This window comes from Drosophila willistoni (genome assembly GCF_018902025.1).
Source record: "Drosophila willistoni isolate 14030-0811.24 chromosome 2L unlocalized genomic scaffold, UCI_dwil_1.1 Seg168, whole genome shotgun sequence".
Taxonomy (NCBI): Eukaryota; Metazoa; Arthropoda; class Insecta; order Diptera; family Drosophilidae; genus Drosophila; species Drosophila willistoni.
This window is the reverse complement of record NW_025814047.1, coordinates 3,793,747-3,808,610: the sequence shown is the minus strand read 5'-3', so window position 1 is coordinate 3,808,610 and position 14,864 is coordinate 3,793,747. Positions and strand designations below refer to the sequence as shown.

Genomic DNA, 14,864 nt, shown 5'->3' with positions numbered 1-14,864 from the left:
AATTCAGGGTGAGAAAAAGGTGTTGGAGAGCAACAAATCGAATTGTTAGTGTGACCGTTTTTTTTTAAATGAATGACATTTAGTTAAAGCGAAATTATTATAAACATAAACAATGGAAAAGTCTGCTGCGGAGAAACTTGCTGATCGCAAAGCTCGCCTTCTGAATCTTCACAAGAAACGCCAAGAGGCGCGCACAGATAATCACCAGGAAGTTGTGGCCGAGGATGCCCGCAAGAAATTGCCCAACAATTGGGAGGCAAGGAAGCGCCAGGCCGAGTGGCTCCTGGCAGATGACAAGGCCCGCGCAGATGCCCAGGCGGCTGGACAAGATTACGAACGTCTGAAACTTTTGGAAGTCTCAGCTATTGATGCGGAACGCATTGAAAAGAAACAGAGACGTAAAGACAATCCAGATCTGGGCTTCTCCACATACGAGGCCCAAACAGCCAGACAATACAATCGTCTGGTAAAAAATATGGCACCGCGTGATATGGAGAAATACGAGCGTCAGAAGGCTGAACTGGGCGAGGCATTCTATGGTGGCTCACACACCACATTGCACTCACAAACAAAGGACACACCAGGAGCCATCAACAATATGGTCAAGGATCTGGAACAACAGATCGATCGCAGGAAGAAATACTCTCGACGACGCATCTACAACGACGATGCCGATGTGGACTTCATCAATGAGCGTAACTCCAAGTTCAACAAGAAGCTGGATCGTTTCTATGGCGAACACACTGCTGAAATCAAACAGAATTTGGAAAGAGGAACGGCCATATAAGAGAACAAACGAAATCCTAATAAATCTAGTTAAGATTAGATTAAGACATGTAGATGCAATTGTTTCAAATCATAGAGTTAAGATGACCAGAGTGAGTCATATATCTGTACAGATTTCTGTTGGATTATCTTTAATAAATATCCAATACTGCAGCCCTGGTAATAGTTATCGATATCGTATTTCATATTTCGTAGCCTGCATCCTGGAACTTTGAATTTGCCTATGTAGTTTCCATAGATCAAAATGGAATACAGTTCGCGGGAAAAATATTTAATTGCCAACACCCTCAATTGCTGGCCAGTGATGCTTCAAGGACACCCGGTTCTCATGGATCTGTACAATGAGACATCTGTGGCCGGCATAGTGGACATTGCCGATGGCCACATGAACTGCGAACTTATCCATGTAGTTTTCATTGATCGAAACGGAGGACAGCATCTGTTTGATAATTTTATGGTACGAAATCGTATGATTCGGCAAATACATATACCTGATCACATAGATGCGGAGCAGGAACTACGGCAGGCCATGGAGCGTGGCGTGTTACGACGAAATCGCGGAGGTGACAAACCGAAGAACACGAAGCGCACTTACAAGCAAAAGAGGGCCGAGGTGCGACACAAAGAGACATTGCAGATGATATCCCAACAACATAAGAGTCATTCCACGAATACATAGCACTAGAGATAAATCATTTTCCTCCTCCATTTGAATATTTATTAAATCAAATTTATACTTTTTATAAAGAGATAGAAAATTATTGGCTGGACGCTTGGGCTTCCTTCTGTTCTTTGTATTTGTAATGCAGTTCCATGCAGTCAGTATTGGAAATGTTAATCCAGCCAGTGGGTGTCATGTGGTAGACACGAATAATACCACCGGAATAAGCATCCCTAAATGTGGCATGGTAAATGGAACGACGGCCTAACTCCTGAGCCTCCTCGTCTTTCAGATTCCAATGATAGCCGGAATCTAGAACACCATAGGCATACAGGGAGCCACTGCCGACAGAGAAAAGATTGCCTGCAGTGCGGGAACCCTCTGAATCAACATAATAGAGACCAGGACCACGCTTGTCGTAGCCAGCCAACATCATGCCCATACTCAGACCCATGTTCTTATATTCGTGGGCAATATTTGCCATAATTTTGCTGGCAGCAGCCACTGAAATACGTTCCTTGTTGCGCAGCTCGTGCATGCGACACTCCTTGGCCAAAACGCGATCCCAATAGACACAATCAGCGGCACCACCGGCCAGGGTGCCCAGCAAAAACTGATTGATTTCAACAACCTTCTTCATGGTCTGGGAGCCAATGTACTGGCCGCCAGTGGCACGTGAATCGACTGCCAAAATGACACCGCCTTGGTACTTAAAGCCCAATGTGGTGGTTCCGTGATCAAAATCGATTTTAATGCCGGTTTTATCAGCATTAGCCTGAATCTGATTCAAGTTGTGCATGGGCTAAGAGGAGAACATCAGATTAACTTCAGTGCTTGGGCATACGCTTCTGAAATGGACTTACATTCTCGAATGGAGGAGCCGCTAATGTGTAGGGATTGGCCAAGTTGCAGGTTGTGGCCTTCATCTCTTCTTCCATATCGCTGGAGGTCCAGGCACTGGTCTTCATATAAGGAGCATTGGATATTTTGCAAATCTCCGCCAAAGCCATTTTTCTAAGTTAGCTTAATGTTTCAGTTTAATGTAGACGAAAAAATAGCAGCGAATGACAATCAAAAATTGTATTCCCCAGTGTGACCGTATGTGTCAACTACTTTGGTTATCGATATAAGACCACTGCTTTCCCCAAAATCGATAATAGGCAGTATTTTTAAAATGCTGTGACGTCACAACTGAACTCAATGTGTATTTTGATTAAATTATTATATACTAAAACTAGACCGCTGGCTTCTTAGGCAGCGAACCGAAAGCTGATATGACAGTTCCCTTGGTCCCTGTTACCGTGGTGGTTAATGCAGGTAGCGTAGACTTAACAGACGTCGAGGTTGATGAGGCTGGCTGATCCCATTTTGATTTCCTGCAAAAAAAGGAAAGAACTATTGGAGTAATCATATTCCAACACTCTTTTACCACTCTTACCGCTTTTTAGCCTCCTCCTCTACTTTTCGGGCCAAGGCTGTGGCTTGTTCCACTTTGTCCAGATCCTTGCGATCCTTCTGACGTTTTACCATTTCCGTTTTTTGTACTAACGACAGGGCCTCATAGTAGGACTCATCGCCCCACTGCAGAGGATCGTAGATTTCGGGTGGATAGTTAGTGCCAAACTCATTAATGTCACAAAAGCTAATCAACTTGTCGTAGATGCTGGGATTACGGAACTCTTTGCGATCCTGGATAACCCGATTCATGTCCATGTTGGTTTGTTGCATTTTGCTAAACATTTTTGTGATTTTATTCACCAGTTCTGGCGGAGGTTTACCCTTGGGTTCGGGTGGCAATTGGAATTTGTACTTGGCATATTTCGGATCCTTTTCATAACTCTCCGCTGGACGATCGTCTGTATAATATGTATTAACCGAATCATCTGTTTCCATGGGCACATCAGCTTCGCCTTCGACCTTGCTAGTGCTGCGATCTCGAATGCTGTTCTCATTGTTCTCGTTATCCGATTCGGAACCCATGCTGTCGGAAGAAGAAGACTCCTCATCGTTAGGCGACCCCTGGGCTCGGTCTTCATCTTCGTCAGAAATAAGTGTATCATCTTGATAGCTAACCAGGCGGCGCACTTTCTTGGGCCGCTTCTTTTTTTTCGATTTCTTTGACGGCGGCGGAACATCTTGCTTGACGGGAGTTGGTGGCGGTGACGGACGCTTTGGTATTATCACCTGTGATGCTGCCGAATTTTCCGAGTCGGGACTGACATCTCCCTCATTCTCGGAATCCGTATACTGTTCAGTCAAACTGGCCAAGGCGGCCATGGTAGTTTAAAATATAAATTAATACAAAACAGTGCAATATTTCGCTTATGCTTTTTGTTATTGGGATGTGAAATTTGTTAGAGATGTGCAACTGCCGATATTTCGGAGGGCGCTGCCAACCTCTTGCAAAAAAATAACTTGGCGGACGAATTTTTTTTTTTTCTTTTCAAAATGGTCCTATATAAGCTACATATATATGAAATTATTCCGATACGAAACGTAAACGAAATTTAAAAACAAAGGCAGGCTATATAGTGCATATATAGCCAAACGACCAACTCCAGAAGAAATGGCATTACTTGAGCCACGAAATGTGTAAATGATAAAATCCACATAAACATGTGTGCTAAAACTTATTAGAAATCGAAGGACTATAGGATACAGTCCAACAAAATGCGAGACTATCAACAAATATATATATATAAATGTATTTATTATTTGTTTACCAACTAAAGTAAAATTAAACCCAAAGAAATAAAATATGTTGGGTTGGCGAAAGTCAGCTTCATCATTCCCTTTATGAACTATACTGATGCTTTTGATTTTCAGGAGGTTATTGTGACTGTGGAGCGTTGGAATAACTCCAGTGTAAGAGAGGAGAAAAATGCGGGGAATGAATTATTGGCAGCCAATTGTTGATCTATCGCTGGCTTCAGCGTCTGCGAGTACGGTGACTCGAGCAGGGCAAGGCAATTGGATTCACTCAGGGTAATATCAAAGTAATCCGTTGGGTTCTCTGCATACATACTGGAAATGCTGTAATAAATTGATTAATAGGATTGCTTAAGGATTATTGTAGCTGTTTGTTTACTCACCGATAGTTGCTATTGGCTCCCATGCGATCCACTCTATAGCCCAGCAGCATATAGACGACATCACGGAATTCCTTGCCAGCGGCTTTAAAGCAATCCTTCATTTTACGCATTTTAGCATTGGCGGATTCCAGATCGGCTCGCATTTGATTGAGTTCCTTAAAGTTCATTGTCATGCCAGCCGAAGCGGAGGTAATGTCGGTGGTAGTCGCCTGTTCACTGTCCTCCTCCATTTTCTTAATTCGTCGCTTCAGTCGCTCGATTTCCGCCTGAAGTTTTTCCATCATATTTTTGGAACACTCATATGCCTCGGCAGCGGGATTTTGACTAAGATGGACCACCTTGTGGTTGGCCGTGTCAGTGCCACGTAGACTGCGATTCACCATCTCCAATTCCAGTTCATCCTTGCGACGACGCAGTCTTTCGTTCTCCAATCGCAATGTATCCAATTCCTTCTTAACACTGTCATAGCCCTCGTTGGTGGGTTCGTGCAATTGCTCCTGCTGACGCATAGCCTGAATTTCGCGCTCCAATGTGGCACAAATGTCTTTGTAACCTGTGACAGTGCGCTCCAAAACCTCAATGCGATGACGCACATGCATATCTTGGGTCATATCTGCGGCGCTGGTGTTATTCAGAGTTTGATCCTTGTCGAAATTCTCCAACAGCTGTTTATAAAAATCACGCTCCTTGGACACAATGATGAGTTTTCGCTGCAAGCGTTCCTTGAAGTTCTTATGTCGCTTTAGACCAATGTTAAGGTCCTCGATATTCTTCAGATAGGCGGCGCACTTTTGTTCCAGATCTTTGATGGTCGAGTGTAGATGCTTGCTATCCGACTCAGAGGATGTCTTTTCGGCCACATGAACAATATCCTCTTGTAGCAGCTGCTCGATGCGAGCACGTAAGGCAATTGGGCTAACCAAGGTATTGGCCAAGCAATGATCCTGCGCTATTTTAACCCACTCTTTTAGCTCCTGTTCCACATGTGAGAGTTTCACCTGTAGGCTGGCTGCCTCTGCTCGGGCTCCCTCTTCTTTCTCCAGTCGCGTCTTGTAATGATGCACCTGCTCCTCTAGCAATAATTTGTCACCAATGAGAGAATTCAAGTGTTTGTTATGGCCACGTAGCCGGTCGAGCTCAGCCTGCATATCTGGAATACTGGCCAAACGATCTTGACTGGCTTTGGTCACCTCCTTCCAGTCGTTATAGGATTGTATTTCGTACTCAAGCTCCTTGATACGTTCATTGGCTGTCTTTAGGCTATGCTGTTGCTTCTCATAATTGGATTTTAGCTCTTCATAATTGGATATTCTAGCTTTGTACTCATCATGGCGACGCTGTATACGCTCCAATTCATTACGCGTAGACTGCAATTCCAGATTGGCTCTCTGGGCCAGACGACGATACTCGTTTAGCTCGTTGCCAATGCACAAATGAACATCACGGGCATCGCCCTCTTGTTGCATTTTGGTTTTTTCCAGTTGATTAATAATTGCCTCGTATTTAGTCTTTTGCTGGGCCAATTCAACATTGGCACGACTTGCCGATTCAGAGGCCACTTGTTCCCGTTTACGTACAACTTGCAGATGCTTCTCCAGCTCCTGCATTTTGGCGCTAGTGTAGTCGCATTGCTCTTTCAAGGCAGCAGCCTTGCTCTCGGATATGGCCAGTTCGCTGCGATATTCTTTTGCCTCTCGCTCCATATCCCGCTGCAACTGAGAGACAATCGCCTTGGACTCAATCAACTCTGCCCGTAATTTACTTGTCTGCCATGAGCCTAGTGGATCCGTCACAGAACTATTTAAGGAACCGGAGCTGGTATTCAAGTTAGTAAAAGCCGAATCCGGCGTCTCTATGCGGCGTTTCTTGGGCACTGTAATAAGATAAAATTGAAAAATTGCTTTAAGAGATTCCTTCATTCCCTTTCATCGCACTTACAGTTTACGGTCATCTCGTCGTTGTAAGATGTAGACAGCCTATCAAAAAGTTTTTTAGGCGCCGAATGCGTGATACTGTTATTAAAGCGGTCCATTATGTTGTCCATGCTGCTACGTATTTCTTCCATGGTTTTGTTTATTTTTTATTGAATTGCGATGTGTCAAGAAAATGCCAATTCTCGCCGGGTCCTCCACAGATGCCGTTGCACGCTTTAGTTCTGTTTGGACTGTGAGAATGGCGACAAACTTCTCACAGAGCAGAGCACTTTCCAAATAAGATAAGATATTGCGTGTTTGGCTTAGTTTTTATTTTAATTTTCGCGAATTAACCAAATATTTTCGGCACCCGGAAAAATGTTTCAGACAAGCAACGTCTATCCAGTGTTGGCTAACTTTCAGTTTAGCTATTTGTCAACACTAGCCCAACAATAGCACATTGGGCCAAATTTACTGTTTCTGTGACACAAACTTCAATTGAAATGTTTAAGGACTAAAATTTTGTATCTTAGTAGATCCTACAATTATTAGGACTAACATAGACTTTTAGTTTCCGATTTGCTCAAAATTTTTTTAGTTATACAAATAATAACAAAAAAAATACCAAAATTGCACATAGAATTTGAATAGTTGCCAGACTTGAAGAAACAATTAATTTCAGAGTGTCGCCACTGGGCAACCGTTGCTGGCGGCTCTTTTTAAAAAGTCTTACCGTTAATTTAATTTTAAGTAGATTTTATTTAATTTGTATTGGATGCAGCTTAACCAGCTGAAACACACCAAAAATTTTATTTCGCTGCTTTTTCAAAAGCAAGGCACAAATTTTTTGGATTTTTACTCAACAGCACCAATTAGAACTAATTGAACTTATAATCTAAAAAAGTAAAACATGTAAAGGGGAAAGGGCACATCAGTTTTGGTCTCAAGCACTTAGCACTATAGAAAATCTCCAGTTTAACTGGCAAAGAAGCATCTATAAAGCATATAGAGTATGCCAAAAAGCCACATTCCCTTATACACCTTGTCCACCACCCACATTCTGTAATAGGGAGAAAAAGAATGTCATTAGATGATCTTTTGGATGTATTTTAGTTTACTTACACTTTCATGTGCCTACGAGCAGCTGGTATGGATTCATCTGACTCCTTAAGGATCAAGCGACGAGCACATAAGACACAATTCGTAAAATAATCAATCAAATCTAGCTCGATCTTTTCGATCACATATGTTCGACGTTCCTTATTATTCATTAGTTTTCGTAATTTAACCGCCTCAGAATTGTCAAAGTTCCACACATTATTGGCATAGTATTCAAAGACCTCGAAACCCTTGGTAATACGATTTTGGACACGGCACAAGACGGGCGGATAACGTAACAATATCAACAGGGCATCCACAAATATAGCAGGCATCCATTGGAACAGAATCATACAGATGTAGTGCACCCAGTAGTTTGATTTCATCGAGCCACCTGGATACCAGGCTACACCATTCAAAGGCACCTTATTCTCAATAACCCAGCGTCCAAGTTCAATAATCTCGGCCCAGGAAACTTTAATGTCATTCGATGAAGTCATGTGAGCCACACGATTTGTGCTATCAGTTCCGGCTGTAATATTCCTCCAGCTGGCAACGAGAATCCCATTAACAGCCACATCCACTGGCAGGAAATCTCCAAAGCCACTGCTATTGCAATACATTGTCCTAATGACACCCTTTCCAGCTCCAATGAGCAGACCAGTCGGTCCATTAATATTATCCGTCCAGCCCGGTATGGGCTCCTTCCAGATGGGTATGACAATCGATGGCCGCAAGATAACAGCCGGCAGTTCATTAAATTTCTCCACCACTAGAGCCTCGGCCAATGATTTAGTGTAGGCATAAGTATTGGGTATGTCGCCCAAAATCTTCTTCTCTATGGCGGCCACTTCTTCATCGGTTAGCCATTCACAAGCCTGCATAACTTGATGCGGATTGGCTGGTGGATCGTAGGGCTTCTCGTACAAAGTCTTTACATGCAAGTGGCAATAGGCCGTGGAGCAATAGGCAAAGAACTCCAAATGTTTCAGGGTTTGAGCCAAATCCAGCATGTATTTGGTGCCGCGGGTGTTCATAAAGACAGCATTGCGCAGGGGTTCATCAAACCTACGAAAGGGGGAAGAGCAATTAAAATATCTTTTAATATTTCTCATTATATATTTATCTCACCTCACAGTAGCCGCACAGTGGTATACAATAGAGACTTCATTGCGTAGTGTAGCTAAATCGGTCTCTGATATACCCAAACCAGGTAAAAGGACATCTCCAGCAATGGCCACCACTTGTTGCAAAATGTGTTCCTCACCTCGCAGCTGCTTAACCTGGTCAAATAGCTATTCGCACACCCACACACACACACACACACACCCACACACACACACACACACACATATTGAAGTTAATTAATTAAAGCCTGGCAATAATATTTCATAATTCTGCAACTAAACCTACCACATTCTGGAATATATCCTTGATACGCTCTTGCGGATCCTTGCCCTTCTTTGGACGTATGAGCAGATAAATACGTTTTAATTCGCCACACGACCTGCAAAAATTAATTAATATTGCATAAGCATAATTGAAAATAATTGCAAACACGTTTAACTTCAGTGTGCGCGCACCGCCCACCCACTCACCTTAATAGTTTCTCCACCAGCACCTTGCCCAAGAAACCAGTGCCTCCGGTTATGAATAGGCTGCGACCCTTGAAACATTCGGCCACACGATCCACTTCATTGTCATCCACCTGCCCTATGGTAGCATGATCATCCTTCTCCAATAAAAACTTTGGCTTGGCGGTCATCTGAAAGCAACAATAGACAATGATAAAGGCGGAAAAATTAGCTGAACGATTAATGTTAAGAAACAGTAAAGTATTTGACAATCAAGGCTTGTTCAAGGAAACTTATTGAAAAAACTGAAAGTATTTTAATTGATAGTACTGCAAGGATATAGGCTAGGCTATAGGTCTAGCTTATTTGTATTTATCTTGACTTTTTCCGAACTCCGATTGTGGGAAATTGGTAAAATGCAGTCCTTTTTTTTAATACTTGAATTTTTGGGTCATCACAAAAATTTGGGTCAATATATATATTAAATATATAAAATTTGATGGGAATTGGTGAAGAATATGATGGCATTATTCAATTATTCATTTCATATTAGAAGTATTTAAGTATTTAAAATAAATATGAACTACGAAAATCTATTGCAAGTATCAAAAGCTTCATGAAATTTATGAAATTACCATTATTTATTTATTATTGATGGCAAGGAACAAAACTACTAGGAAATCTAAGAAATTATGTATGTCGTTGATGAAAACTATAACAAAATTCATGGATTGCTTATTACAGAGGTCCAAAGTAATTTGTAAAATTGGTCAGATGTTTGTAACGTAGAGAAGGGGGCGTTTCCGAACAAGTTTCTTCATGAAATTTACTAATGAGTTTTTACAGTAAAACATCATATCCCCAAATTTCAAAAAGATCGGATAAATAGAATACAAATTACAGTTAATATATATATATATTATATCGGCTTACTCAAACGATGCCAATTGGCAAAGTAAGTTTCTTTAATATTTTTAAGAGTAGTTTAAGGTAGCTGATTCTGAATCTGTACTTGGTTTTTCTGGATTGACTCTAAAAGAAGAGTTTCATATTGTTGCCCTGTGTTATTTATTACGAAATTAAACCAAGAAATATGACAAGACCCTCAACCCTCTTTGCACTTATTTTTCTCCAAAATTACAGATATTTATCACTAAATACAACTTCCTTTGCTTATCCAAGCCACTTATTCTCATATGAATAAATTTTTTTTATAAAGTAATTTGACGCGTATGTAATCGTAAACCAAGTGCACTTTTAATTTCATTTGATCTTGGTCGTAAAGCCTGAATAGGCAGCAGCAGCAACTGGTTCGTTCACTTTGGACAGCTTCAGATCAACTACATAACTGTCCTCAATGTCGTCGGCATAGACACTAAGTCAGTTGGCACCAATTAAAAGATATTGCAACATCCAAACAGACACACAATCACACACACACACGCACACACTAGGCCATGGTTTTTGGTGGCTTTTGAGAGGGGGGGATGTTGCTTGGAGCAACACCTTTGGGCCATTGCTTCCACTTGGCTGATTTCTGAGCTGCCATGATAGTGAGCTTGTCCATAAATGCATTCGATCAAATCAACCAAAAAAACTAGGCGCTAAAACTAACGATAATTGCCTCTCATGTGTCCTTCAGGAAAATAAGATGAAAAAAAATTTGATTGAAAGTGCCCAACAATTAAATGATAACACACATACACATATACTTAACAACTTAACGGTGTTTTTGACTTACTGACCTAAACGCTTATTACAGATTAACTAACTAGTTTTGCTTGAGAGAGGTTAATAGTAAATTTTATTCATAAGGCAAGATGATTAGACTATGGACTAGGTACCTTGAGATAGGAAAAATTTGAAATAAAATTAACATAGCAATTAAAATCTCTCCAATTATTGGTAGTTTTATAAATAAATAGAGTAATCAATATTCTGGATAATATGTATATCAGATAATTTGTAGGGAAAGTTTTGTGTAGAATGGGGTAAATTTTTGTATTCACCGTATCTTAGAAATTAATAGGTATAACCACGAATTTTGTTAGTCATTTCAGATTTCCTATATCGAGGTGTTACTGTATATGTAGCTTATGTAGAGCGATAGTAGATCGAAAACTGTTTTAACCCAAGGCTTTTAAAACTTCGTAGGCTGAACATAAATTTAGAAAGGGGGTTTGATGGGCTTAAAGTGAAAACTATTTTAAAATGGTCTTCCACTTTTAAAAAGAAGTTTCACATTAGACTCATTTTACATTTCATTCAGATTGAAACTATAATGCAATACAATAGCCAAGAGCTTTAGTATCCTAATCATACGGAAGAGATTGGGATACTCAAGCTCTTGGTTGTTGGCAATGTCAAAAATGGTAAGTTAAAACTAAGAATAGAAGACATAGCTTAATGTAAGCCCTGAGAACTAAATCCTTCTGGATTTTTATCAACTCCTAAGACATACATATATGAAACAGATTTTGATAGAAAAAGGTCCAGTCCAGTCAGTTCAAAGGTGAATCAAAGTCTAAACTAAGTATCTAAACAAAAAAAGGTGACACTAAAACTAAAAAGATAAAAAAAAGAACAGAATCTAAATATCAATCTGACATAAACAAATAAGCAATTGTAAGTACTTCACCAAAAGATAGCCATTTTATGATAAATTTTCTTTTAATTGGACTACCGTACCCTCAAAATGAACCTCCCAACTGACTTTCGAACTTTGTTTTTAAATACAGCGGCCGATTATCCGGCCGCCCATTAACCGGACACCCCTATTATCCGGGATGAAGTTAAGCTTGTTCCATTGTCACTGTTAACCGTGATTATCTCTATTATCCGTGACTTGAAACGAAATTTTTTTTCTAAAATAATACAACGAATTCGGAGCTTCCCTGTTTTAGTTAGTAACCAATGAGAAACCCATTTACTTACATACTTTTATGGTCAGTTTGCGTGATTTAAAGATATGTACCTACATATGTATGTATGTACTTATAAAATTTCAAGTACGAAATACGTGGAAATTTTGCTCTCGAGTTACCGTGTTTTTCGATTTCCTGTGATGGCTCTGGAGCAATTCAACTCCCAATAATACTTTTATTGAAAAAGATATCTGTTTTCTGCACCATTTTTGAACTCTTCCAAAATTTTCAAAGTCTTTTTTAAAACTATATTGGGCTATGTAGTTCTATATATGTAACTGGTTAAAGCTAAAGTGTCAAGTCTTGACATTTCATCATGCTTCTGCCGTCTGAAATCGAAACATGACTTTGACCGGGGCAGGCCATAAAAAGCCATAAAACAGAGTCTAAGCAAGAAAACAAAACAACAAAAAAAACTGCTCTACTCTCTGGTAGCTAATTTTGTTAAATATTTTTTACCCACCGAAAAAAAAACTGTTAAAAATTGTCGCTAATGGCTTTAGCATTGGCCAAAAACTTAGTCTCGGGCCAAGATCAAAATAATTAAACGGTTTTGTTTCGTTGCATATACTTACAATAAAATATTATAGACATGTTAAGATGATAATTTTTGTTTTTTTTGAAAGTGACTCGATTTTCACAAATTGCCACACATATTAAATGTATGCATATGTATGTGTAGCTTTGGCAGTTGCTGTTGACCTGCTTATCGGGCCAAAGATGTAGGGTCTTAAATGCAATTTTTAATGGCCAAGACATGTTGCCAAGTCGTTGGACGACTTTTGATGGCATCAAAATAATAAATTTACCTTAGGCAAAATCAACTATAAACTACTTTAAAAAAACGTTTATTAATCGCAATCGATGAGAATGTGTAGAATATGATTTGCATTTAAGCAAGTCATTCCACTTTGACATTCCTCGAGACTTTGTGGAGATGTCTAACCATTTACAACCTATTGTTGTTTGACAGATAACAAACGAAATCGCCACTTGACAACACCTGCAATAAAAATCAAATGCAACGGAAGAGAAGAGTGCAACATGTGGCAGGCTTTCGGTGTTTGGGCGAATTGGAATAAGACTTGGCGACACAGAGAGCCAAACAAAAAAGAAAACTAATGAAAAGGAAAAACCCGAAAATTCGTTTTGGCATACTTGTTGTACAATTGCAGCATTTTAGTTGTTTACTTTTTTTTCTCTCTGCCTTTTTTTTTTGGCCACGTTGTGCAACCAGTTTTAACAGTTGACATCAACAGAAAGCATGGTGAACGATTTGGGGGAATGTTTTCCCAATATAACTTTGCCACAGACAAAATAATCTTTGTCTTAAGATCTTAAAAAAAATCTTTAGTATATAAGACTTTCAAAACAACAAAAAAAAAAATACATAAAAAAAATCTTCGGCAATTAGGATGCGGATTAATTATTTTTATTGTTAATGGTGAAAGAAGTTTTTGAGAAAAAAAAATGTAACCATTAAATTGAGAATTAAAACAGAAGAAAGAAATTTTAGTATACAATTTCTAATTAGTTGTGGAAAACTTTTCATCTGAGAAAAAAATAAAAAAATTAAATTTGAAATTTTTTAACAAAGTTTTCCATTTTCAAAATGTAAAGAGCAAAAAATAGAAAAGTAATATTTAAAAATTTCCTAACAAAGTTTTCCATTTTAAAAGTGTATAAGCAAATAATTTCTAATTAATTTGATTGAAGAATAAAAGAAAAAGCTAAATATAAATTTATCTAAAAAAAACACATTTAGTTTATCTACGAAAAGTTCTCCATTTTAAAAGTTATTAAGAAAAAAATTTCTAATTTATTGTGAAAAGTTTTTCATTTTAAAAAAATAAATTTCATTTCTGAAATAATTTTTATTTCCGAATAAAAAAAGGACGAATTTTAATTTATTTAAAAAACTAAACTTTTCAAAGTTTTCCTTCTTAGAAGTTTATGAAATTAAAGTTTTTTAAAATTTAAATATTTGTTCGAGAAAATTAAAATTCAAACTCAAACTCATAATTTAAAATTTTAAGATCGATTAAATTCGAACGATTATAAATGAATTTCAATTTCATTTTAAAACCGCGGTGGTAAAGAACGTTAAAAAGTCCTTTAAGTGTTTTAAAAAAAAATTTTGAAATTTGTTTTCGAACTTTTTTGACAACATTTTTCATTAGTTTTTAGTTTTTGACCCCTTTTGATACAATTAAAAAGTTGAAAACTTTTTCTCGAAGTTGTTTTACTGCAATTGACCTTTTGATCCTTGCTTAGTTTTTGTTAATTTCTTTTTTTTTTATTTTTTTGGTTCAGTTTATTTGCCTTGAACTGCAAAAGTTAAGTCACTTTGCATTTGATTGGTTTTTCAGCTATTCGACACAATGGAAATGCAAATTTTTTTTGTTTTTTCAAGTCATCGCATTAAATATGTTAAGTAGATATCGCACCTTAGCACTTCCTTTTTATTTTCTTATAATAGTTATTACTTTCTGGCTACTATTATTCCGCTCACATTGAATGCCAAACACAAACTGAACAAACTTCGCTATGGATTTAGGCAAAAGAGTCTCCGCATTCAAAACAAACTTAATAGAAAGAAAAAAAAAACAAAAAACAAAAAAAAAACTATTGGCTAGTTTATAACTTTATACACACATATGTACATTCAGATGTACAGATCTTGAAAACTAGCTAACACACACACTCGCACACACACACACACACTCAAGTTGATTCCAGAGAGTGAACAGTGACACACATACTCGTAGATACTTATAAAAGATAGATGTGTGTATGCAAAGAGCAACAGTTTACCG

At 38.5% G+C, this 14,864-nt stretch overlaps 6 protein-coding genes across 6 annotated transcripts; 2 read left to right on the top strand and 4 right to left on the bottom strand.

The window, feature by feature from the left end:
- Window positions 1-61: 61 nt before the first annotated feature.
- Window positions 62-939, top strand: LOC6640824 (pre-mRNA-splicing factor Syf2). Its single transcript, XM_002063712.4, has one exon. It carries the CDS (start codon window positions 113-115, stop codon window positions 785-787), a length of 675 nt encoding a protein of 224 aa, XP_002063748.1. The 5' UTR covers window positions 62-112; the 3' UTR covers window positions 788-939.
- A 32-nt stretch (window positions 940-971) lies between these two features.
- On the top strand, window positions 972-1,547 carry LOC6640758 (U7 snRNA-associated Sm-like protein LSm10). Its single transcript, XM_002063711.4, has one exon. The coding sequence runs from the start codon at window positions 1,031-1,033 to the stop codon at window positions 1,463-1,465; it is 435 nt and encodes a 144-aa protein (XP_002063747.1). The 5' UTR covers window positions 972-1,030; the 3' UTR covers window positions 1,466-1,547.
- LOC6640718 (proteasome subunit beta type-5) lies at window positions 1,482-2,547 on the bottom strand. The gene is made up of 2 exons (XM_002063710.4): window positions 2,311-2,547; window positions 1,482-2,249 (listed from the first exon to the last, which is right to left on the bottom strand). Exons 1-2 carry the CDS (start codon window positions 2,455-2,457, stop codon window positions 1,545-1,547), a joined length of 852 nt encoding a protein of 283 aa, XP_002063746.1. The 5' UTR covers window positions 2,458-2,547; the 3' UTR covers window positions 1,482-1,544.
- Window positions 2,548-2,613: 66 nt separating this feature from the next.
- On the bottom strand, window positions 2,614-3,803 carry LOC6640717 (SAP30-binding protein). The gene is made up of 2 exons (XM_002063709.4): window positions 2,886-3,803; window positions 2,614-2,823 (listed from the first exon to the last, which is right to left on the bottom strand). The coding sequence occupies exons 1-2, from the start codon at window positions 3,722-3,724 to the stop codon at window positions 2,682-2,684; spliced, it is 981 nt and encodes a 326-aa protein (XP_002063745.1). The 5' UTR covers window positions 3,725-3,803; the 3' UTR covers window positions 2,614-2,681.
- Window positions 3,804-4,138: 335 nt separating this feature from the next.
- Window positions 4,139-6,882, bottom strand: LOC6640924 (mitotic spindle assembly checkpoint protein MAD1). The gene is made up of 3 exons (XM_002063708.4): window positions 6,478-6,882; window positions 4,540-6,412; window positions 4,139-4,480 (listed from the first exon to the last, which is right to left on the bottom strand). Exons 1-3 carry the CDS (start codon window positions 6,602-6,604, stop codon window positions 4,270-4,272), a joined length of 2,211 nt encoding a protein of 736 aa, XP_002063744.1. The 5' UTR covers window positions 6,605-6,882; the 3' UTR covers window positions 4,139-4,269.
- Window positions 6,883-7,212: 330 nt separating this feature from the next.
- On the bottom strand, window positions 7,213-14,563 carry LOC6640923 (putative fatty acyl-CoA reductase CG5065). The gene is made up of 6 exons (XM_002063707.2): window positions 14,496-14,563; window positions 9,149-9,315; window positions 8,964-9,057; window positions 8,682-8,845; window positions 7,575-8,618; window positions 7,213-7,512 (listed from the first exon to the last, which is right to left on the bottom strand). The coding sequence occupies exons 2-6, from the start codon at window positions 9,313-9,315 to the stop codon at window positions 7,428-7,430; spliced, it is 1,554 nt and encodes a 517-aa protein (XP_002063743.1). The 5' UTR covers window positions 14,496-14,563; the 3' UTR covers window positions 7,213-7,427.
- Window positions 14,564-14,864: the final 301 nt, after the last annotated feature.